Source organism: Conger conger, chromosome 16, assembly GCF_963514075.1.
Source record: "Conger conger chromosome 16, fConCon1.1, whole genome shotgun sequence".
Taxonomy (NCBI): Eukaryota; Metazoa; Chordata; class Actinopteri; order Anguilliformes; family Congridae; genus Conger; species Conger conger.
Genome location: NC_083775.1, coordinates 23,417,188 through 23,440,221, shown reverse-complemented (window position 1 = coordinate 23,440,221; position 23,034 = coordinate 23,417,188). Strand labels below are relative to the sequence as shown.

The following is a 23,034-nucleotide window of genomic DNA, read 5'->3' as shown; positions in this document are numbered from 1 at the left end:
AATCTTCAATTTAGTTTTTATTTTAGCTTTGACTGAATCCCACCTGCAGCAGTATGATTCATCAGATACAGATATAAACACAACACAGATCCCCCCACCCACCATTGTCCCACAGAATAGAGGTGGGAGTGGTTTACTTAGCATTGATATTTTTCGAAACATTATTATTATCCATTATTTTTGGACAGTAGTGACCAAATAGGCCTGGAATCCAGGGAGCATAAACATATATTTTCCTATTTGAATATAGTTTTCAAAGATCAAATCAGGCGGCACGGATGGTGCAGTGGGTAGCACTGCCGCCTCACAGCAAGGAGGTCCTGGGTTCGAATCCCCGTCGGCCGGGGCCTCTCTGTGCGGAGTTTGCATGTTCTCCCCGTGTCTGCGTGGGTTTCCTCCGGGTACTCCGGTTTCCTCCCACAGTCCAAAGACATGCACGTTAGGCTGATTGGAGAGTCTAAATTGCCCGTAGGTATGGGTGTGTGAGTGAATGGTGTGTGTGCCCTGCGATGGACTGGCGACCTGTCCAGGGTGTATTCCTGCCTTTCGCCCAATGTATGCTGGGATAGGCTCCAGCCCCCCTGCGACCCTGATCAGGATAAGCGGGTTCAGATAATGGATGGATGGATGGAAAGATCAAATCAAACAAAAGTATATGTAATAACCAAGTTGAGGTGTATTTCACAGAAACAAAGAGAGCTGTGCTGATAACAAGCCTGAAATGAGGCTTGGGCGTATACACGCATACAGTATGGTACACACAGATAAAAAAAACCTTGACTGCTGACAGTAATAGAAGAAATCAGGTACAAAGTGAAGAACAGTGCATAGCAGTACTTTCCAAATACTCCCACCAACTCTCAACCAAATACACATTTACTCCCACCAACTCTCAACATTTTGACACACTCACACCTTGGGGGGATATGACCATGCTGGCACCATGCAGTACAGCCTGTAAATCAGTATTTCACTTGTACATGAAGTAGCTGTGAAATTTGAAGCTGTTGGTTTCGGTTTGTTTGCTGCCATGCCATATTGGAGACCAACTGTAGTTAGCTTAGAACTCAAAGCTGCAAGGCAGTTACCAGTATGATTGTTTTGTATTGGATATATCATCAATTTCAGTAGAAATCTTTGTGAAGCACTGTGAGTAATTGTCCCTGAAAAGTTTGCACAGTTTATAGGTAAGTAACAACTTTAGGACAGTGCTGCTTTTTAATTTACCAAAACCTAAATATAATGGTACTGTAGTGGGCTTCTGCTGCTATGCAAACACATTTCAGTAAAAAACATAAATTTCAGTTTATGTGCACACCTGGTACGAGTTTCCTTCACCTGGAAACAAATACAAAATGAAGACATATCAACATACAATATTTGATGCTGTTATACAACAGAGCAAAAATATTTACAACAATCCACTCAGAGCAGCATTCGCTAAGGAAAAAAAGTTGTGTGGCTTAAGAGAGAACATGTTTACCGTAGTTAAATAATAGTTTAGCACTTGTGAGAAGAAAACTTTTAATTTTTTAATTGAATCTGATCATATGGTACTTTGTAGACTAGTTCAGAGTGCAATAAAGGTGCTTTCCAAATTATTGTCATAGTGTCATTCCAGAGACGGGTGGAAGTGAAATAATAGCACAGAAGAAATAAGTTAAAATCAAGAATATTAACAGCTCCACATGCACACACACACATTCAGAACCAATCTCTGGGGAAGGAGGGGAACTGTTGGAACTGAACAGTGCAGACCAAAGTTCATAACAAAATAGAGCTCAATTATAAAGCGCTTGTTCCAATTGTTCAGATTTATATTGTCCAGTCAGGACCAGAAGCGGCGGCATGGATGGTGCAGTAGGTAGCACTGCCGCCTCACAGCAAGGAGGTCCTGGGTTCGAATCCCCGTCGGCCGGGGCCTCTCTGTGCAGAGTTTGCATGTTCTCCCCGTGTCTGCGTGGGTTTCCTCCGGGTACTCCGGTTTCCTCCCACAGTCCAAAGACATGCAGGTTAGGCTGATTGGAGAGTCTAAATTGCCCATAGGTATGAGTGTATGAGTGTGTGAGTGAATGGTGTGTGTGTGCGCCCTGCGATGGCCTGGCGACCTGTCCAGGGTGTATTCCTGCCTTTCACCCAATGTATGCTGGGATAGGCTCCAGCCCCCCTGCGACCCTGTTCAGGATAAGCGGGTTCAGATAATGGATGGATGGATGGAGGACCAGAAGCTGGACCTAATTTGAAAACCAAACATTCCAGTCCAAAACCGGGCATCTGGCAACCTTAAGTACAAGGTTCTCCTGAAAACCATGGCAATAAATGCATCAGTATAGAGTGGCTATGAACTATAGAGTAACTGAACTGAGACCAGTTCACACCAGAGATCTTTCATCACGAGAGGCTCCTCTGCTTGGTAAGGCTCCTCTGCATTGCAAGAGGGTTACTCCAAAAACCTTGATACATTCATAGATAGTCCTTGTAGGAACCAGTCTTCTGCCAAATTTGTGAATTCACATCCCTTGCAAGGGTAGCCCTTTGGGTTCTACAGCATTCTTATCCTTGAGTCCTGTTGATTCAGACGCTCAAGAACACCATGGGGAATAAAATGGTTCCACATTCTGAAAAACAGGAGACATTACATTACATTACATTATTGGCATTTGGCAGACGCTCTTATCCAGAGCGACGTACAACAAAGTGCATACCCATAACCAGGGATAAGTTCGCTGAAAGACCCTAGAGGTAAGTACAATTTCAACTGCTACCTGTACAACAAAGATAAGGACAAGGGCCATTTTTTTTTTTTTTTTTTTTTTTTTTTTTTTTTTTTTTGAACAAACAAACAAACAGAGCAAAAGTCACCAAAGTTAACTATCCAAACACTGCTTACCTAGCCAACTAAAATACTGATACACAAGTCACAGAGACAACAATTAAGGTTCACAGGGAGGTAGGGAGGGATGGGGAGAGGTGCTGTTTGAAGAGGTGTGTCTTCAGCTTGCGCTTGAAGGTGGGGAGGGATTCTATAGTTCTGACCTCAACGGGGAGTTCGTTCCACCACCGTGGAGCCAGAACAGACAGTAGTCGTGAGCGTGAGGTGGAGGTTCTGAGAGGGGGAGGTGCCAAGCGGCCTGTGGAGGCTGAACGAAGAGGTCTGGCAGGGGTGTAGGGTCTGATGATTTTTTGCAGATAAGCTGGGGAAGACCCTTTAACTGCTTGGAAGGCTAGCACCAATGTTTTGAATTTGATGCGAGCCATGACAGGCAGCCAGTGGAGGGAAGTAAGCAGGGGGGTGACGTGTGAGTATTTGGGAAGGTTGAAGACCAGACGAGCTGCTGCATTCTGGATGAGTTGGAGGGGTCTGATGGCAGACGCTGGGAGGCCAGCCAAAAGGGAATTGCAGTAGTCCAGGCGGGACAGAACCATCGCTTGGACCAGGAGCTGGGTCGAGTAGGGGGTGAGAAAGGGGCGGATTCTCCGTATGTTGTATAGGAAGAACCTGCAAGACCGGGTCACCGCCGCAATGTTCTCGGAAAGGGACAGTCTGCTGTCCATCACCACGCCGAGGTTCCTTGCACTGGGTGACGGCGTGAGTGTGGTATCCCCGAGGGAAATGGAGAGATCCAGATGGGGAGAGGCATTAGCAACAACAGTGTCAAAAAAGTGGTGCTAACTGAACTGTTATCAGATGTTATCTTGACAGCGATGTACAATATATTATGTCACACACTGGAAAGGTCATGCTGTTGGAGAAATATCTTGCTGGATTATAATCTTGAGCTTCACAATGTAAGAAACCCCCCAAATACACCAAAAGGCGGAAGTATCCGAGAGGTGAAGGAAAAGCATGTCGTCTGACCAATGCTACTGGAACAGGGTTAATTTTATTTTGTTCTCGTTTATCTGACTCCAAAAGATAAGTTCAACTGCTCCTCTGTTCTAACAGTTTAACACAAGGATCTGCAAATGTCAATAGTGTGGCTCTATATGATCGCTATCTATTTGTATAGACACGGACGTACCTGTGGCATGTATAGCCTACAATGATACACTTAGTATGCATCTTCTGACGGCACTGGTGTATAGGCGAGTGACTACGGGGTGCAGGTATCCTAGGTTGTCTGTGTGTTAGGACTCTAAACTGCTAAGTGTGCAGTGGTGTAAGTCAAGAGGATGCAAGTTGAAATTAATACAATTTATTCAATAATGTGCAATGCAGAAATATAATTACGTGGAAAGGTGCAATATTAATGGCTATACGTGAATGGTGCGCTGGTCGTATTAGCGAGTCTCCTCAAACCATTCTATGTTTCCCTCTATATACTGTGGGAGAAAAATATAATGTAGTACAATGTAACCTAGGATATATGTATCCAGATATGTATAATGCATATAGTTAGAAAACTGCTTAAAAGAATAAATTGTGCTTTGGACAGATAACCAGCAAAAATGTAAGGGAGGGGTGAGTGCTCAGCCACAGCTTCAGGAGATAAGGCAGAACACTCTCCCATCGTTGGGTGTGCTCAGGTGCTTGTTATGATAGAAAAGAATGAGGAGGAAGCGAACCCAAGGTCGGTTCCTCCTTAACCAGCCTAAGGAGGAAAAACGGAGGATAAATGTAAGCTTTGTAGTTACTGTAGCAGTGTGTTTATTGCAAAACAAATGTTATAGGACTTAAGGAGCAGATGTGGGCCCAGGAGTACAACGAGTGATGGAAAAGTACTGAAACACTGTATGAAAATGATTGGCTTTCACCGTAATGTATTCATGTGATAACTTAGGATGTGTAATGGTATAAGAATAGACACCCTGTCTGCTAAAATCTAGAGTGTATTCTGACATTGGTGTGATGCATTCTCCGTGCTTTGTTATAGGGTTAATAAAGTTTGTATTATTGTAGCTCTCCTTGCTGTGAAAGAACTGGGTTCTTTTAAACGGGGAAAGGTTCTTTGCAAAAAGTCGTCTCTCCTGGGAATTTCCCCAGGGTTTTCAGGAAAAACAACAAATCATCAAATAAAGACGCGGGTAACAATAATGGTCCTGCTGATGTCATCTCTGTATGTTCAACAAACCTGGTTAACCTTTGTATCACAGCTGGATGCTGACTCACAGGTAACTTGCATTACCTGTGGTTCATTCCTACAAGATCTTTATTCAGAAACCAGTGTATAACACCAAACTATTCCCCACAACACAAGCTATCTAAAGACACTAAACACTGTATGTGGAAAACCCATGATCTATACAGTACTATTTCACCTCAACATTTATGGGAACATTCCACTGAGGTGGCAGAATTGCGCAGAGGCAGCACAATGATGGGAGCAATAGTCCTGTATTGACGAGCACTGTCTTTTCATCAAAGCTTGCTGACTCTGTTTCAACATGGTAAACACAGTCTGTTTTTTCCTTTTGGGGGTCTGCAGAGAGGCACACTTATGTAAAATGCCCTACAACAACATGCTGTAGTCTGGGCTGCCAAGTCATGAATTACAATAATGAAAAATATGTATCGCTGTATCCCCACACATGTTATATTTCTTCCAAATAAATGGGATGCACTGCAAAACATACAGTATATTGGACATTTCTGCATTCATATATTGATATACAGGATACACATTTAATTTCCTTGGTCTGTGCATAAAGGCTCAGTTCAGATGTTCCTAAACTACTGTGGTTCATACCGACTAAACAACTGAGCAATGATGGAGACACCAACAACAGGGTGCTAATCTGAGTATTTCAGAGGGGTTGTCAAGTGGGCATAGACGGCAGAACAATTTCTTTTAGGGGGGTGCTTAATACCCCAGATTCATGTTTCCAAATTCACTGGCACCATTGCTTGTTTTCATCGTTTTCTCACGATAGGCTATATATCATTAAAGCGCATGACCAGATCAGGTCGGGTTTGTTGCAACCCGCACCCCTACTTCCGCTGTCCCTGCAAGTGGGCACCTTCTGTCACCAGTGTTTCATTGAGTTAGGCCCACAACACTTCCAGAAGGCTCAATGGTGAAGTATGGCATCCCAGACCCATCCCACATCAGACGCCCTTCACTAACCAGTCGTGTGCCCCATTCACCGAACAACAGTACCACACGGACCTCCCTGGTCATTAAGGTTGTATCTAACCCCACCGGCACCATTATTGCATATATAACCATTAGCCTTAGCTGACAACCATCTCCAGAACAATACACCACCAATACACTAATCATCCATACCAAAACTGCACTTAAGGAACCATGCTGCCATCAACAGTACACACCATGCACAGACTGCCAGTACCACATGGACCCCTGGTGACTTAGGCTGTGTTAACCCAGGTGCTCAGTACAGCCAGTCCCAAATGGATTTCTAAATAACCACTAGCCTTACCTGCTAGCAATCAGCTACTTTAAGATTCCCCCCAACCAGTCTGCCCTCTCCTCATCCACAACCACAGACTGGCTCTTTCAGTTAGCTCTTTAACCACTTTCCTCAGGGACGACCACAAACATCTCCAAGAGGAGAGATTTCACCCATTTACCCCCGATCCATCTAGTTCCTATTTCCATAGGTCTCACATAGGTTTGCCACCTGCGTTCCTGCACCTCAGCAACCAGATCTGTGTATTTTAGTTTCTTTCTCTCAAATACTTCCTCAATAAGAGTCCTTGCACGTCACTGTTGACTCAATAAAGTAAGCTATCTGCTCCCTCCATGTCAGCTACAAAACCATATCAGGTCCGAAAGTGGTTGAAACCATCTTCAAGCGCAGACTGAAGAGACATCTCTTCAAGCTACACCTTTCCCTGTCCCTCCCTACCTCCCTGTAAACGGTAATTGTTGTCTTTACCTGTGATTTTTATTTGTTTTATTTGGCTAGGTAAGCGGTTCATACATTTGCGCATTACGGTACTATGATTTAAAAAAAAACCTTATCTTTGTTGCGCAGGTAGCAGTTGAAATTGTACTTCCCTCTAGGGTCTTTCAGTGCACTTTCCTTGGTTATGGGTTTGCACTTTGCACTTTGTTGTATGTCTCTCTGGATAAGAGCGTCTGCCAAATGCCATTAATGTAATGCAATGAAACAATAATCTGTGGAATCTGAAGTTGCCTACCAATGCCTGTTGTTAATCTCCAGTCCCTTGCCCTACTCCATCTACCAATACTATATTAATCAGTGCCTGAACTCCATCACTCCACCCCCTCTCGAACAAAGCAATACCACTATAAACAGGAAGAGAGATTGCTTTCAAATACTCAGGCCAGGCATTTCCTGTAAGAACCTGATTGTGACGCCAGATGTAGTGACACTCCATTAAACTACATTACATTACATTACATTACATTATTGGCATTTCGCAGACGCTCTTATCCAGAGCGACGTACAACAAAGTGCATACCCATAACCAGGGATAAGTTCGCTGAAAGACCCTAGAGGTAAGTACAATTACTAACCTTACAGCCTGACAAAATGCACCTCGAAAGAGCAATACCATTGCAATAATAGCCTCTGTGTCTCCACTACATGACCAGGCACATGTAGGACATTGTTGGGGGTAGTTCAGGTGCTTGATGACAGTAAGGGAGTAATTATGTGTGCTGGTGTCCAGGGTAGCTCTTACCCTATGCTCTTCATCAATGGGCAGCTCCTCATACTCTCACTCAGCTTCATGGCTCCCGAGTTGCTGAACTTGTTATACTTTATACTGGGGGGGCATAGACACAGGAGAGTCACTAGATGCACTGCATTGTGAAGGATAGCCCTTCTTTTGAAATAATATCATAACTTTACACATGCTATCGTTGCAGCTTTTCCCCTATTTTTCAATTTTGTGTAACGTTTAAAGCTTTTGGAATCACAAGCACCAAGCGGTAAACAGCATGTACATAAAGGGCTGACACATGTATTTGAGGACATGCAGATACCTCCATACAGGACACAGTACAGGGGAAGGGCCACCATTACATTACATTACATTACGTTACTTGTCATTTGGCTGAAACATTTATCTAAAGCGACTTACAGTTGATTAGACTAAGCAGGAGACAATCCTCCCCTGGAGCAATGCAGGGTTAAGGGCCTTGCTCAAGGGTCCAACGGCTGTGCGGATCTTATTGTGGCAACACCGGGGATTGAACTACCGACCTTGCGGGTCCCAGCCATGTACCTTAAGCACTACGCTACAGGCTGCCCAGAGCGAAACCAGATCTCAGCAGATGGGCGGGGGATAGCGCAGCAGCGTCAGACGCGGGGCACTCACTCAAGGTCTGTCAGTGACTTCATCTGAGGCAGGACTGTGGCCAGGTTTTCGGCTCCACAATCGCCAATGAGGTTGCTGTACAAGCTGCACAAGGCAAGGGGAGACAGAGAGGTCAGTTACCCAACACATGAACACATTACCTCACGTATCTCATTTGCCTTTTACAATATTATCTATCTTTTGCCTTTTATCCAACATTTTTTTTATCTATATATAAAGTGGTTTGATAAAGTTAGGGTGTGTGGGAGAGGGGTGAAACACTACCTGAGGCAGAGGAGAGCAGGGAGGGAGGGGAGAGCTGGAGCCAGCTTGGCCACACCCGCATCGCCAATGCAGTTCTGCGATAGACTGGAAACAACGACAAAAAAAGAAAAAAACCTGTTCAACAACAGGCAGCAGCTGTACGCTGTACATCCTGCAGCCCTCTAGACCTTAACCGCTACACAAACCAGGGACCCACCCAAACCAGTCCACTAATCACCTGACTGAGGGGAAATCGTTAGCCAGAGTTGGTTATTTTTTATTATAGGAAACTCCAACGAGCCCTGCACCGTGGGGTCTTACTTTAGCATTTCCAGAGATGAGAGTGCAGGCAGCACAGCAGCCAGAATCTCCGCCCCGCTGTCAGCGATCTTATTGTCCTCCAGGCTGAAAGACAAGGAAACTATCAGCACCCTGCTGGCCACCACCCCTCTATGGAAAATATGCAAAACATCTAATATTCAGAGGAACAACAACAATCTCAATACTACTGGACGAAGCAACACTACAGAACAGGGCTGGCCAATCCTGGACCTGGTGCTTACTCTGATTATACTGTTAACCACGGTTGAGGGGTGAATTCCATTTTCAGCAAATTCAGGAAATGAAATGAAGTGAAATTAATTAACACCCCTACCCCAGTAATACTTTACAGCAGTAGTGAACCCCGATGAGGAATGAGGGTTCCTTCCTTGAGGGCTTTTTTTTTTTTCTGCTAAACTAACAGACTGTGTGGGGTAGTTCTATATGTCAGTGAAAGTAGACACATTAGTGAATCGGCCTGTGTGGAATACTTCCTGATATCTTATCAGGCTGTTTCACTCTGGGGTTTCGAAAAAGTGACCGTGGTGGAAATCCCCATTCTGTCGCTTATTTGCCTGTGACTTTGCACTGCATGCCAACCATTCCAAAGCAGTTTCATTGAAACAGAGCACTGAAGTTTTACAGTCCAAAACAAACACACCAAAAAAGCGTATTCAAGTCGCTTGTGTGTTACTGTAAGGAACTGAACTGAACAACAATGTGGCGAGACAGAAATAGTACAGTACAGTTCCCTGCCGATGGTGAAAATGGAGGAACAGAAAATGATTAGTTCAGGCACTTATTCTTCAACCCTCGACACCCTGTCAACCAAAGCAATGCCTGTGTGGCTAATACTAATGCAGACGTGGGTTATTCCAAGACTGAAATTGTAATACTGTAGGACACAGTAACAATTAGTTAAAAAAGAGTTAAAAAATAGTGAAGAGGAACCATTTCATTCACAGTTCAAAACTGTTGATCTTAGGGCAGCCCAAGCCTTTACATATTTGAAACTTTTATCTACACAAAATCAGAATACTGCAGGCCTGTAAGATACAAGTATGAGCTTGTATCTTACAGACGAAAAACATCAACTGCATTTTCAGGGCATAGTATAAGAAGGTCTGAAGGTAGCTTAGTTTAAAGCATCAAGCTTTATAACAATCAAGTTCCATATCAGAGTACAACACTAAAATGAATTAATTTCAGCCATGTTTTTTGTTAACTTCCATGTTTTAGACAGAAATGTGAGCCCAAGTGAGATTGATTTCCCAATTTATCTGAAGACCCTCTAACACATGTTCACAGATTTAAAGTGCGGTACGTACTCAAGGTGCTGAAGCCACTGCAGGTCTGGAAGGATCTTTACCAGTTTCAAGAATCCCATGGGTCCATTTTGTGCACCCAGACTGAAATGGGCGAGATATGAGATTAACCATGAGATTAATCATTGTCCAGATGGCTGTTAAAGAATGTTAACTGAGTTAAAGGATAACAGTAAACCAATCTCTCATCACTCTCTCATTCACTCCGTTCCTCCAGTTTCTAACTTTGTGCCGGATGTTGCCGGAACAGGATGCAGGCCCTCTTGGTTTTGGATTTCTGAGACTTCTGGAAAGTTCTGAGATGCTTCGGTCACGTCACTCACACACATTTCTTCCCTGCTGCCTCCTGATTTACAAAAGAAGTGCTGCCTACCTCATTTACTCACTCTCACATCCCTTCTTTTATTCCCTTCCATCCTCACTCACTGACCATTCCCTTCCTCTCCCACTCATTCCCTCACTCACTCACTGACCATTCCCTTCCTCTCCCACTCATTCCCTCACTCACTCACTGAACATTCCCTCCCTCTCCCACTCATTCCCTCACTCACTCAAAGTCCAGCCTTCGGAGGTTCTGCACAGCTGGGACGCTGAAGGAATCATTGTCTGGTATGGGCTCTGATTGGCTGGAGTCACTGAAACAACACATTTTATCGGCTATATTAGTGCTATTGTCTGTTAAAGCAGAAAGCTTGCTTTGCATAAAGACAAAAGAAACACCAGTGTCCTATTGGGTCATTAACGATACATTTACAAGTGATTGGTTCCAGGGAACATCCAGCCATCTCCTGGGTCCACTGGTGGTTATCACTCTGTATATATCTTAAAGCGTCTTAAAACTACTGTAAAAACTCATTTTACATCTTCTCTGGTTGAACTTCATGAGCTGAAGCCTGCATACAAAGCTAATTTTTCAGTCATATATTTAAACAACATTCACAATCAATTTTATGTTGCAAATCTACTCCATTCACAGTATGCAGAAAATACTCAAGATAATGTATTGTCACAAATGTAATATTAGGCATATACTGCGTAAATCTACAGTGTGCAGCAGATGTGTATTATAACTAGCACTGTCAACCATCACTGTCAATCAAAGCATCAGTTTCTTAGCAAAAATGGTGTCTAACTGTAACAGGACATGTTGTTAACATACCAGAAAGGCAGTTTTTTCTCTCTGTGAATCTGGATGAGGAGAGCGAGGTCATCAATGTGAGACAGGCGAGTAGCTTTGAAGGGGTTGATAGTAAACTTTGAAACTGTGTCTCTCAGGAGAGCCTCTGCATTTGTCTTCTTCAGATCTCCCCACAGGGTAATCACATCCCCTATAGAAGCTCTGTAATGAGACATTCATTTAAATCATTACTTATAAAATAAGCTCTAGGTAGATACATATAAAAAATCTATTGTTGACACCTGGCAACTGCATAGCTTTCAAGCCATTTCTAACTTCATGCACTTAACTGGAATACTGTATGAATGCAACTGGTGTAGCACTGGATTGGCTGTGTATAAACCACCTCCACCTTTAATTATGAAGACTAAAATTAACTGATTTTATGAAATTTACTTAATTATGAAATGGGCGGAGGATGGGCTCCCCAAGTCAGTTTGGTTCCTCTCAAAGTTTGTTCTTATTTGCTCCAACTGCAACAACTGTGACAAATTTATGATGAAATAAGCTATACAGAAGATTTTGAGTTGAGACCAGATCATGCAGCTATCAAATATATAGTTATCAGGAGGAGGCGACTACATGAGGCAAGGAACAGGACCCCAACCTTCTCACCTGAAGGAGGAGACGCACTTAAGTCCCAGCAGCTCTCTGAGGCCGGAGACGTTGATGCCGGTCTCCTGCAGGTTTAGGGAGATGCTCCTCTTGGTACTGAGGATGAGGAGCCGGTGCAGGATAAAGACGTCAGGAGGGTCCAGCCGGGCTCCACTGAAGGATAGCTGGCAGGGCAGACTCTTGTTCAGGCAGCTGGTGAGTTTGGTGTCGCCCGTCTCGAAGACGCAGTGGCACAGCTCCAGGAGCTTGGCAGGACTCAGCTCCGACGTACTCAGGCCCTTCAGGCGGGCTGTCACCGCGGCACGCTTAGCTGCCACATTCCTGCCTCCGGCCCGGCCCTCAGCGCCCAGGAAGCAACCCCGAAAGAGAGCCCTCTTCTGGAAGAGCAGGGCCATGGTGAGCCGGTGCATGGTGTCTGTCCAGTCAGCTGGCAGCTTCCTCTTCCGTGGCTGCCCCCCCATTTGTGTCACCATGGCCCTGCTGCTCATGTCCTGGGACAGGGCCAGGTGCAGGGCAGCCAAAAAGCTCTGGGAGAGCATGTGGTCGAACCCGTAGCCACGTCCTATGGGCTCCTCCTTGCCGTGCCACCGAGCGTAAGGAGTGAGAATCCCGCCGGCACCTGCCAGCGCATGCTGCTCCGCAGGGCTCAGCTCGTTCTGCAGTGGCAGCTGGGAAGTGTAGGATTTCATGCCCCCCCAAGCCACGCGGCAGAGCTTCGAAACGTTCGCCCGCCATGACTCCAGCCCCTCTTTCTCTTGCTCTCGGCCAATCGTGCACAACCGGTGGTAAGTCACCGCCTCGAACAGTCCTGTGAGTGTGGACGGCAGTGGTTTCTTCCCATCCTGCCTGTCCAGGAGGAAGCACACAGACTCACAGAGGAAGGGGTTTGCACATAGCCTGAGAGCATAGCCGCCTTCCTGCAGTCTTTTTAGGGCCCGGTCATGGCAAGGGGACCCCTCAAAGTAGCGGGATGCATAGAGTTCGACCTCTGCGGGTGAGAAGCCGGGTAGGTCGAAGATCCGGTCCACCTTCCCAAGGAGCTGGTTCAGGACCTCCTTGGGTCGAGCTGCCACCAGCAGTGTACATCCAGCCAGGATCTTCTTCAGGAACAGTCCGGAGAAGAGTTGCTTGGCGCTGTAGTCGTCCCTGAAGACGCTGGTGGCCGGGGACTGCAGGAGGCCATCGCAGTCACCGAAGTCATCGAAACCGTCGAGCATGATGAGGACCTTCTGGGGGTGGCCCAGGATGTGCCTGAAGATGGCATCCACGTTGGAGTCCACATCAGAGTCTTCGCTAAGCTTGGGGTTGGCTGAAATGTTGAAAAGGAGGTTCCTTAGGCTGAACCCACCCTGCAGGACATTCAGGGCCCGTCCCTCCAATAGGAAGAGGAAGTCGAACCGCGGGAGGCCGCCATGGGCCCAGTCCAGGCACAGCCTGCGGATGAAGGCTGTCTTCCCTGCCCCGCTCTTCCCCAGCAGGGCGATCGAGGCCCCGCCGCACCTTTGCCCCGGCCCCTCCTCAAAGACCCGCCCTCTCTCCACCGTGGCCCGCTTCCGGTCGCCATCACCAAGGACTACCAGCTCCTTCTCCAGGCACCGTTTGGCGCTCCGCCTTATGTTTACCTGCAGCTGTCGCTTGGCTGGGCTCACGTCCACATACCGGGACTCAAAAGGCACACTGGTCTCAGTGGTCACACTGCTGCACATCTTCCTCATGAGCGACTTGCCCGTTTTTATGTACTGCTCAACACATTCTGTGGAAGGAAACAAGGAAACAAGCAGACATTACAATGTTGTGTAGGGTTTCCACCAGGGTTGGGGTACTACTTACATTACATTTTACATTATTGGCATTTGGCAGACGCTCTTATCTAGAGCGACGTACAGTTGATTAGACTAAGCAGGAGACAATCCTCCCCTGGAGCAATGCAGGGTTAAGGGCCTTGCTCAAGGACCCAACGGCTGTGCGGATCTTATTGTGGCTATACCGGGATTAGAACCACCGACCTTGTGTGTGCCAGTCATTTACCTTAACCACTACGCTACAGGCCGCCCTACTACTTCAATTAAGACAATTCAGTAAATTTGCTGAAATGCACCAAATGAATAATTGAATCGAAAGACTTTTTTTTTTTTTTTTTTTTTTGCCCTTTTTCAGCTTTATTGGACAGTATAGTATAGAGAGACAGGAAGAATGGGAGCGAGAGAGAGGGAAATACATGGGACAAATGTCAGACGGTCGGATTCGAACCGCCGACATCGCGGCTCGCAATGAGCATGCGGTCAGTGCTCTACAGGCTGCACCACCAAGACACCCCAAAATACTTTTTTAATTCATTCATCGAATTCCAAAGTTTTTTTAATGGGTGTAACTGAAATGGAACTAACCCCTGCAATCCAAAATTATATTATTTACATATTATTATATAATATAAACATATTCATAATTTAAAGCCCAAATACACAATATCAACATATTATTATTATTATTATTATTATTATTATTATTATTATTATTATTATTATTATTATTTGATTTAAGAACTTACTTGGTATTTCTGGGTCGGGTAGCACTTTCGAGGTTGGGGATTTTGACCCTTTACATGATGGTACCTCTGAACAGACAAAAAACACTCAATGTTCATGCACTCTTTTACAACAGACTCAATTTCAGTTTAATAAACACAACTATTGTGGTTTACCAGTTTAAACTGCCAACCCCATGGTGATGTAAACTGAAACTAAACACTTTACCTGAGCTACAATGTACATTTTTGGTGTATGACAACAACCTCCACAAAATATTGCCAAATGTAAATGACTTTGTCAGGCAGGTCCTATTTAAGTGATTTCTTGATTGAGAACGGGTATGGCAGTAATCAGGCCTGGGTGTGGCTAGAGAAAGTGAACTCAGGTTTTTCACACAGGCCCATGTAGGTTTGGATTTTTTTTCTCCCTTAATAATAAAAACCTTCATTTAAAAACTGCATTTTGTGTTTACTTGTGTTGCCTGACAAATATTTAAATTTGTTTGATATGAAACTTAAGTGTGACAAACATGCAAAAAAAGAGAAATCAGGAAGGGGGCACTTTTTCACACCACTGTATGTATGTATGTGTGTGTTGCGTAAGGACTGGTCATGAGTCGGCACAAACTTTCTGACATGGGTGGGTGTGTGTATTTGTGTGTGAGGACTGGTTGTGACCATATGGGTTGAGTGAACTTGTCTCTCCAGGTGAGGAGGGTTTTCTAGACTGCACTTTATACTGCAGAGCTTTCAGAGACCGACTGCTGGCTCCTGATCATGACAATGCAAGGATCACCCTGCTGATTGTCTCCCACCCTCCCTGAACAGTCCTAGCCACCCTGCATTGCTGCTGGGCGGAGTGGGGATTCAGTTCAGTCCCATACTCTGGGAAACTGTTGTGAACTGGGAACAAGTGTCTTCGCAGAACACACCCCTCCTTCGTACTGAATATTTTCAGCAACAGATCATCAGCTGAAGACTGTTTTGACTTCCCTCTTTGTCTGAAATCATGATAGGCCTGGTTGGGTGGACCACTGAGCTGTACGAGAACTTGATGGATGGTTCTTACCGGTGAGGTTAGGAACATTCCGTTATAATAGATTTCAGATGGCTTGTGGTCTACACTTGTGGTTTTATACGCAGCCGAGGGCATTGCATTTAGCCAGCTGTGTTGGTAGCTGTATTAATGATAATGTTTCGCAATTTCGTGTGCAATGCTCTTTTGGGGGGTGATGAGGAGGTCTGAGGTGAAGTGGGCAGTGAGATGGGGGAGGGGGGTGTCTGAGGTGAAGTGGGCAGTGAGATGGGGGAGGGGGGTGTCTGAGGTGAAGTGGGCAGTGAGATGGGGGGGGGGGGGGGGTCTGAGGTGAAGTGGGCAGTGAGATGGGGGGGGGGGTCTGAGGTGAAGTGGGCAGTGAGATGGGGGGGGGGGGTCTGAGGTGAAGTGGGCAGTGAGATGAGGGGGGGGGGGGGGGGGTCTGAGGTGAAGTGGGCAGTGAGATGGGGGGCCATAATGCTGTGGGCTTGGGGTGGCACTTCCTTCCCGATATTGTAGTATGACACTGCTGTGAAAAATATTTTTAATTCTCATTTATTTTCATGAATAATTCATTTTTTCACAGTAGGGTATTTTGGTGCACACTTCGTGGGACTGTTTGCAAAATACCCTGTTGCTATAGTCTTCACATAATGAGGAAAATAGGCCATTCAGCCCAGCAACGCTCGCCTTTTCCTACCACTAAAGTGTACCTACTGCTTAGTTTGCCAAAAAGTGAAATAGTATCAAGCCTGGTCTGGAAAATCCCCATTGTTTCTGCCTCTGTCCTGTTAAGCTACTCCACAGTGTCCACTCTCTGTGTGAAAAAATACTTCCTAATGTCACATTATGGATATGCAATGTGTTTATTAACATTAAAAGGTTAGTGGTGTCAACAAGCAGACATACCTTTCACAGGAGACTGGGCGGAGACAGAAGCCAGAGACAATACTTTGTTTGCACTGTCCGAAGAGGAACTCAGTGGCGTGGAGACTGCAAGATCGGGGGGAACTACCGTCCCGGCCACTAAATAAAATAAAATACACAGCCTCGTGAATCACATGCCCTGTCTTTAATCACTGTTTCACAATGACTCTACGGAGAACTGGGCCAGAATGTGTGGTGGTTGGGTGGTTAAGGACCTGATTAACCCGTGCCCAGGAATTCACCCCATGCTCAGACACTGCCATTAGGCCCTGGAGTAACCCTAATCTGGAGCTCATGCTGTAAACAATGAATGAAAGAGGATGTGCATGTCAAAATGAAATGCAGGGGCATTGACTGGGATAAATGTGTAAGTAAAGTCTAATATAGTACAGAAAGAATGGCTCCTCATATGTGGCTGAACCTTCTCTCTTGCTGAAATAATTTGGTCACCAAGGGTTATTGTGGCAACTCACCGGGAGATTGAGGCATGAACTGGGGGCTGGGTGCAACCGCAGGCGATGGCACTGCAGAGGAAATAGCATCAGTCAGTCAATGAGACCCTGAACCAATCACATCGATCAGAAAACAGAACCCTGATCCAATCACATCGATCAGATCCTGAAGCCACCACATCAGGCACACCCTAGTGGGGCTAAGGTACATGACTGGGACCCAAAAGGTTGGAGGTTGAAGCCCCGGTGTAGCCAGGATAAATGTAACTGTTGCATTGAGCTGCATTACACCACTGCTGGTTCAGTCCAATACAGGCCCACAGTAAGATGATGTAATCAGTGAGCAACAGTCTTCAGCAGTAGCCCGTGACTTTATCAAAACTGTCAAGTGAAATAAATGAATAGGGTAATTATGAAATAGAGAACTGAAGTTGATATGAAATCCAGAAAGGGATCAGCCCTAATAGTGCACTGAAGAAAGGTGAGCTTACAGACAAATTCATAACAGGAAGTACTGAAGTCCACATCCCTCAGCAAGGGGAAGTGAGACTTGAAATTCAATAGAATGACAGCAGGTCTTTAAATATCTTTTATGGCAAAAGTATAATTGTTCACTGAATGAATAAAAACAAAACTCTTAGTTCCTTACAAACTCACATGAACTTACAAACACTTCCATTCAGGGGTTCTACAACACATTACCTGCAGGAAATGTACTTTATTGGGAATACAAACCACTTGTCATGGAGTAATGGATGTTAAAGGGATGATTTATGAGAGCATGAATCCTGGAAAGTGCATTGCCTTGAACAGCATTGGAATGGTTTCACAGGGTTATGTGTTCCCAGAGTACCACTACACATTTGTTTATGAGTCTTGGTTTGTTAACTTTGGCTATACTTGGTACAGAGAAGGTAAGTGGGTGTGAAGAAGGGAATTTGTACTGCCGCGGTTCCCTCACCCAGAACATAGGTGGGACCTCCAGGGCCCAGGGTGTTGGCCACAGGGATGTTGACCATCTGCGGAGGGCCAGTCGTAAAGGTCACTTGGAAAGAGGGCCCACCTGGAAAGGGGAAAAAATACCCATAAATATAATAATAATCCCTGTGGCATTTGTAATGTCTGTGACTTGGAGGAGAATGATGAGGGTTTTCACAACAATGATATTGCCGATAATGATGAGGATGGTGGCAGTAATGACACTGAAAAAAATAATGTTGATCGGGACATTACATTTTGGCATTTCAGACTCCCTTATCCAGAACAGTGTATACAGGTTATTTTTGTACATACAGCACAATCCATTTATAGAACTGGATATATACTGCGGCTATTTACACAGGGGCTTTCCTCGGGGGTACAGAAGCAGCTTTCCAGCCAGGAGTCAAACCGACAGCAGGTATGGGATGTTTTGGGGTACGTGTTGTGTGAAGCCCAGAACCATGGCTGGGGGATTTGCTATTGTGCTCACCAGGAGGAGCTGGCATGAAGACTGGCACCTGCAGGAACTGTGGGACAGTGCAGGGGCTTAACCGCACCATCCCTGGGGAAGCTGTGGTCACAACCTCCTCTGGTGAAACAGGACCTGCATAAAGAAGAGAAACTATAATGAACAAAAACACATTTATTGAATCATGTGTGCACGTTTTGGATTCAACCTGTACTTGGAATGTCAACCTTGGTCATATTTGCACAAATGTAGCATATGTTTTTTCTTTGGAGAGTAAGGCCTTTTGTCCAGCTCTCTACCTGTTCTTCTGCTCCAGTATTAAATAAACTTCAAATTGGCATCTAATATTCAGTGACTGTCTGGTATGGAAATGTTTCAGCCCAGGCGAGGTAAAAACATTATTTGCCTCTTACAACTATCATCAATGATACTTGGCATGCCTGTAGAACAGGACTTTCGGGAAAGTTATTAGAAGACTGTCTGGCTCTGAAAATCACCATAAGCCACACTCGTGCTTTACAGCCAGAGTATGAAAGGCTGCCATCAAACAGAGGCTTAATATGGCTCCATTAACTGACTGTTATCCATATTAAACTAAAATTGCAATCACATAGACATAGCTTGGATGACACTTGATTAGGACATGGCTGAATGAGGTACAATGAAATAGGCTATGATTACAATCATGTACCTTTTATCGTTTCCTGCAAAATTTATTTTTGTCTGGTCTTGTGACTATAATGGAACTGTCCATCTAAAAATGGGCTTAATTGTAGGCAGAGCTGCATTGCATCCAGCCATTTTCTATATCACCAAACCTTATTACAAAAAACTAAGTAGAAAATGATGATGCATGTAGTGTATATCACACGCGAGAAGATTAATATAGGCCACAAAAATAAATCTTGCATGCCACTTTCCAGGAAGAGTGCTGTTTTTCAGGAGGGAGGGCGACTGTGCTCTCAGACCTCTGGAGTGGAGGGTTGCAATATGAATGGCTGTGGTCTTATTGTGGTTGTGTATGGTCATACTGAGGCCCAAGCACACTCACTTTTGCTCTCACAGTTCTTTTGGGGCCTGTGCTTCCTAGCTCTGCTCTTAGATGTCCTGGGGCCAGGAGGAACTGTGGGATCAGGAGGTCGAGTTAAAGTATGAATACTGTACCTGAAGCAGAAGCATTGACCAAAAACAAAAAATAGTGAACCCTTACACATACTTCAATCTTATATTTAGCATTATTCTTATTCCTATTATTAAATTTTTTTGCTAAATAAGACTAATTTTATTGTTCACTTTCCAAGCAAATAGTAACATTAAAAAATGTTCTACTTGAGCAAACAAAAATATGATTATGAGTCCCATTACTAGACTAAAACCATGTTAAGACAGATTCTTTTGCAGTGTAAATATAAATCACAATCTCCAATATATTTCTTCAATCTAAACAGATGGATCACCTCTCCTCTGGCGTTTTGCTTTCTTTGGATGTCCAGATGTCAAGTAGGCAGGTAGGCCTAAAATATGAACATGAAGAAAGTGATCTTGTGACCCTGATAAGTGAAAAGGTAAACCTTTAGGCATTTCTCATGCTATAGCTGCGAACATACCTCTCTTCAGAATACTGGAATTGCTGTTTGTTTCCTGCTCAACTGGCTCCGACTTGGCTGGAGAAGTTGGTATCGTAGCAGCATCACCTGTTTTTTTTTTGTTTTGTTTTTTCGAAAGAAGTGAAAAGAAGAAGTGAAAGGCCCAGCAAACTAAAGCAAGAAACACATTTCCAAAAACAAGAATCAACAGGCTAGCCAACTCACTACAAGCTTCTGCTCTTACAAAACAAATGGAAAGAAAACATGTTCATTTGAAAGAATGTTTTAATAATGAGTTAACAGGACTTGGTAATGATGAAGACATCAAAATATTGCCTGCTACATGCCACCCCAGACAATATTTTGACCAAGAAGAAATATATGGTTGGGTGCACTTTGCATAAATCAGTTTTATAGTGGGCAAATTATATAGTGTGTTTTGTCCAAATAAACACTGGCTGGAGATTCAAATACTTGCCTAAACCTGTAAATACAATACATGTTGAATGGTACTTACTGGAATATCCTTCTTGACCTTCAAACAGAGACTGTATTATGTTGTCTGCAAATAAATAAATAAATAAATAAATAAATATTGTGCAACAATAATTCAATTTCAATGTGTGATGCAGTCTAATTTGACAAATTTGTGTGCTTGTCTTAGAGGTCAGAATCCAATGAAGAGTGACCAAAAACTACTAAAATGTATCGAAAAGGCAACAACTAAGACCAAAATAAGTGAGCTTCAGGCCGTGGACTTTCTGTCACAAGATTCAATTCATCACAGCATCATTTCTCAAACATTATTTCTGGGTTGTAAACATACAGCACATTGACACACAAAGAGCACATAGTATATGGCAACGGAACATACTTAACTTTGGTCCTAGCTTTGGTATTTGTAAGGCATTGAACATTTGAGAGAATAGTAGTTGCAAGTAAAGACAAAAACTGTGGGGGAGAGATGCAGAACCAAGCACCTACCAATGTCAAAAGAATCATCACAGGGAATGGGGGAGAAGCATTCCAGGTCTTGAGGAAAAATAGCTAAAAAAAGGTAAAGAGACTAGTTATTAATTTTGTTGCATCAGTTTACACCCAATTTGGAATGACGATTTAATTCATAGGCCTGTCAAAGAGCGTACAATCAAGCATGTACTCTTCCCTGTAGTGCATTCTGCCTGCCAGTGCTCAATTCACTTTGCAGTTGAGCTGCGCAGTCATTGCATTCCTGTGCAGTGGACACAGACAGATTGCAGGGCCCCAGATTGTGGAAGGGAGCCCATCTTGTATCGTGAAATTGATGACCAGGGTCATGACTGTCATGTGAAGACCCTGGTATTTTCTGGCATGGTCAGGATTCAATACCAGACAGAGGGGAAGTGATGGTGAATCACTATACCAGAACGCAAGATGAGCCACCCAGCAGATCCTGGCTATAATTATATAAATTTACTTTTGTTGTTCTCAGGATTTACAAACATTAGAGATCATAGGTAGGAGGATACCAGTGAGACTAAACAAAAAGATGATAAACCACAGCAGGAAAAGGAACTCAAAATAAGGTCTTGTATGCAGTCACATACTGGCTTTTTATTTCCACCATTTTCCTCTTTATCTCAGTTGATGATTATTAGGGAAAAGTGCACTTTTTTATATTTCACAGGTGAGCATTCGTCTGATGAAACAGATCCCAGTAAAAACAACGATAGCTATACTTGAGTTTAACTTTTGTATTTATTTGCAAAGAAATGACAGAAAGTGAGAAAGCTTACCGGCTTTCTGATTTGAATCAGACATAGTAAGACTCTTGTACACACTTTCCCAGAAGGGGGTGCTTTACCAAAACAAAAAGACATGAAGCTGGCCAGGAACATTTATCAGTATTTTGTTGTTTGAATACCCCTGGTTGACCTTGCTGTAAGACTGGAGTGTGCTAGCTACCCCCTTCTAGGGGAAGCAGAGACATTAAAGGTCAAAGTCTGTCTGCATGCAAACATGCAAAAAAATAAGAAATCAGGAAGGGGGCAAACACTTTCTGAAAACCAAATGGCCAACATACAATGCCTTGAAATTGACTATAGGCTGCCTATTCCCAGACAACAACTCTCAAAACAATCTGACAATCTGACAACTCTCAAAACAATCGGAAACAAATCAAGTCTTTGGCTAATCTGGCGCCTGTACCACCAATGGAGCTCAATTTACTGAAGCCAATTCTAAGTTCAGCTCAACAAATCATCCCCAAACCTGTATATAAACTTGCTCAACTCAGGATGTCCCACTCACAAGGGGTGGTGATTGCAAAAATAAGATAATCACAAAGAATCATGAAGAGAGTGAGAGTTGCATATTTCCCCACCAGGGAGAAGAAAATTGCAGGCAGTGTCAATGAGGAAGTATGGGGTTATTCTAATTAATGTATATTGCAATGTAGAGAATGTAGATCTCCACTAGAAATTATCTATGGGTGAAGCAATAATTCTGTCAACCATTCTAAATACCACCCCAGAAGTGCCAAGAGGTCTTGGCAGCAGGTGAGGACTATATACAAGAACATAATTCAAAATGGTAAATGGCTCAAAATCATCATTGTCCATTTCACAATAAGTGAAGTTAAACTTTGCCTTGGCTTCATGACAAATGTCATCAATCTTGACAGAATAAAGTACTCTACCTGATGCATTTGTGCATCAGCCCCCAATTTCTGGTTTCACTGGATGCACTGAAGGCAGCTATATCGGCATAAAGATCCAGTATCTTTTATACCAGGCTTTCCTTGTTAGTGGAACTTTGAACCGAAAGGCAGCGAGTTAAAGATTTCTGTACATGAGTGGAGGCGTCTCGTTCAAAGTCCTACTCCAAACAAATGTCTTTCTTACAGGGTATGTGTGAGATGATGCTCAACTACTGGGATACTAGTACATACTAAATATATTCCTCCCTCTGTTTTTTGAGCTACCAGTACAAATGCAATAAAATCTACAGACAGAGGTACCCTTTAAAGCAGAGGGTTATATACGGTGGAGTCACTGGTGCTTTCTGGCCATATAACATAACATAACATAACATAACATAACATAACATAACATAACATAACATAACATAACATAACTTAACATAA

General features: G+C 43.9%; 1 protein-coding gene across 3 annotated transcripts in view; it reads right to left on the bottom strand.

Moving 5' to 3' along the window:
- Nucleotides 1-654: 654 nt before the first annotated feature.
- The window catches only part of ciita (class II, major histocompatibility complex, transactivator), a 30,519-nt gene continuing 8,139 nt past the window's right edge, over nucleotides 655-23,034 (bottom strand). For all 3 annotated transcript variants that reach the window (XM_061224943.1, XM_061224944.1, XM_061224945.1), the window contains exons 3-21: nucleotides 20,895-20,957; nucleotides 20,428-20,472; nucleotides 19,932-20,018; nucleotides 19,782-19,838; nucleotides 19,376-19,447; nucleotides 18,346-18,459; nucleotides 17,836-17,937; nucleotides 16,896-16,946; nucleotides 16,405-16,521; nucleotides 14,481-14,546; nucleotides 11,933-13,685; nucleotides 11,300-11,479; nucleotides 10,692-10,775; nucleotides 10,144-10,224; nucleotides 8,816-8,899; nucleotides 8,516-8,599; nucleotides 8,252-8,335; nucleotides 7,613-7,696; nucleotides 655-2,618 (exon numbers count right to left, since the gene is read on the bottom strand). In XM_061224943.1, the coding sequence (XP_061080927.1) occupies nucleotides 2,543-2,618; nucleotides 7,613-7,696; nucleotides 8,252-8,335; nucleotides 8,516-8,599; nucleotides 8,816-8,899; nucleotides 10,144-10,224; nucleotides 10,692-10,775; nucleotides 11,300-11,479; nucleotides 11,933-13,685; nucleotides 14,481-14,546; nucleotides 16,405-16,521; nucleotides 16,896-16,946; nucleotides 17,836-17,937; nucleotides 18,346-18,459; nucleotides 19,376-19,447; nucleotides 19,782-19,838; nucleotides 19,932-20,018; nucleotides 20,428-20,472; nucleotides 20,895-20,957 (3,284 nt within the window). In that variant the 3' untranslated portion in view covers nucleotides 655-2,542. The remainder of the gene's footprint in view (nucleotides 2,619-7,612; nucleotides 7,697-8,251; nucleotides 8,336-8,515; nucleotides 8,600-8,815; nucleotides 8,900-10,143; nucleotides 10,225-10,691; nucleotides 10,776-11,299; nucleotides 11,480-11,932; nucleotides 13,686-14,480; nucleotides 14,547-16,404; nucleotides 16,522-16,895; nucleotides 16,947-17,835; nucleotides 17,938-18,345; nucleotides 18,460-19,375; nucleotides 19,448-19,781; nucleotides 19,839-19,931; nucleotides 20,019-20,427; nucleotides 20,473-20,894; nucleotides 20,958-23,034) is intronic.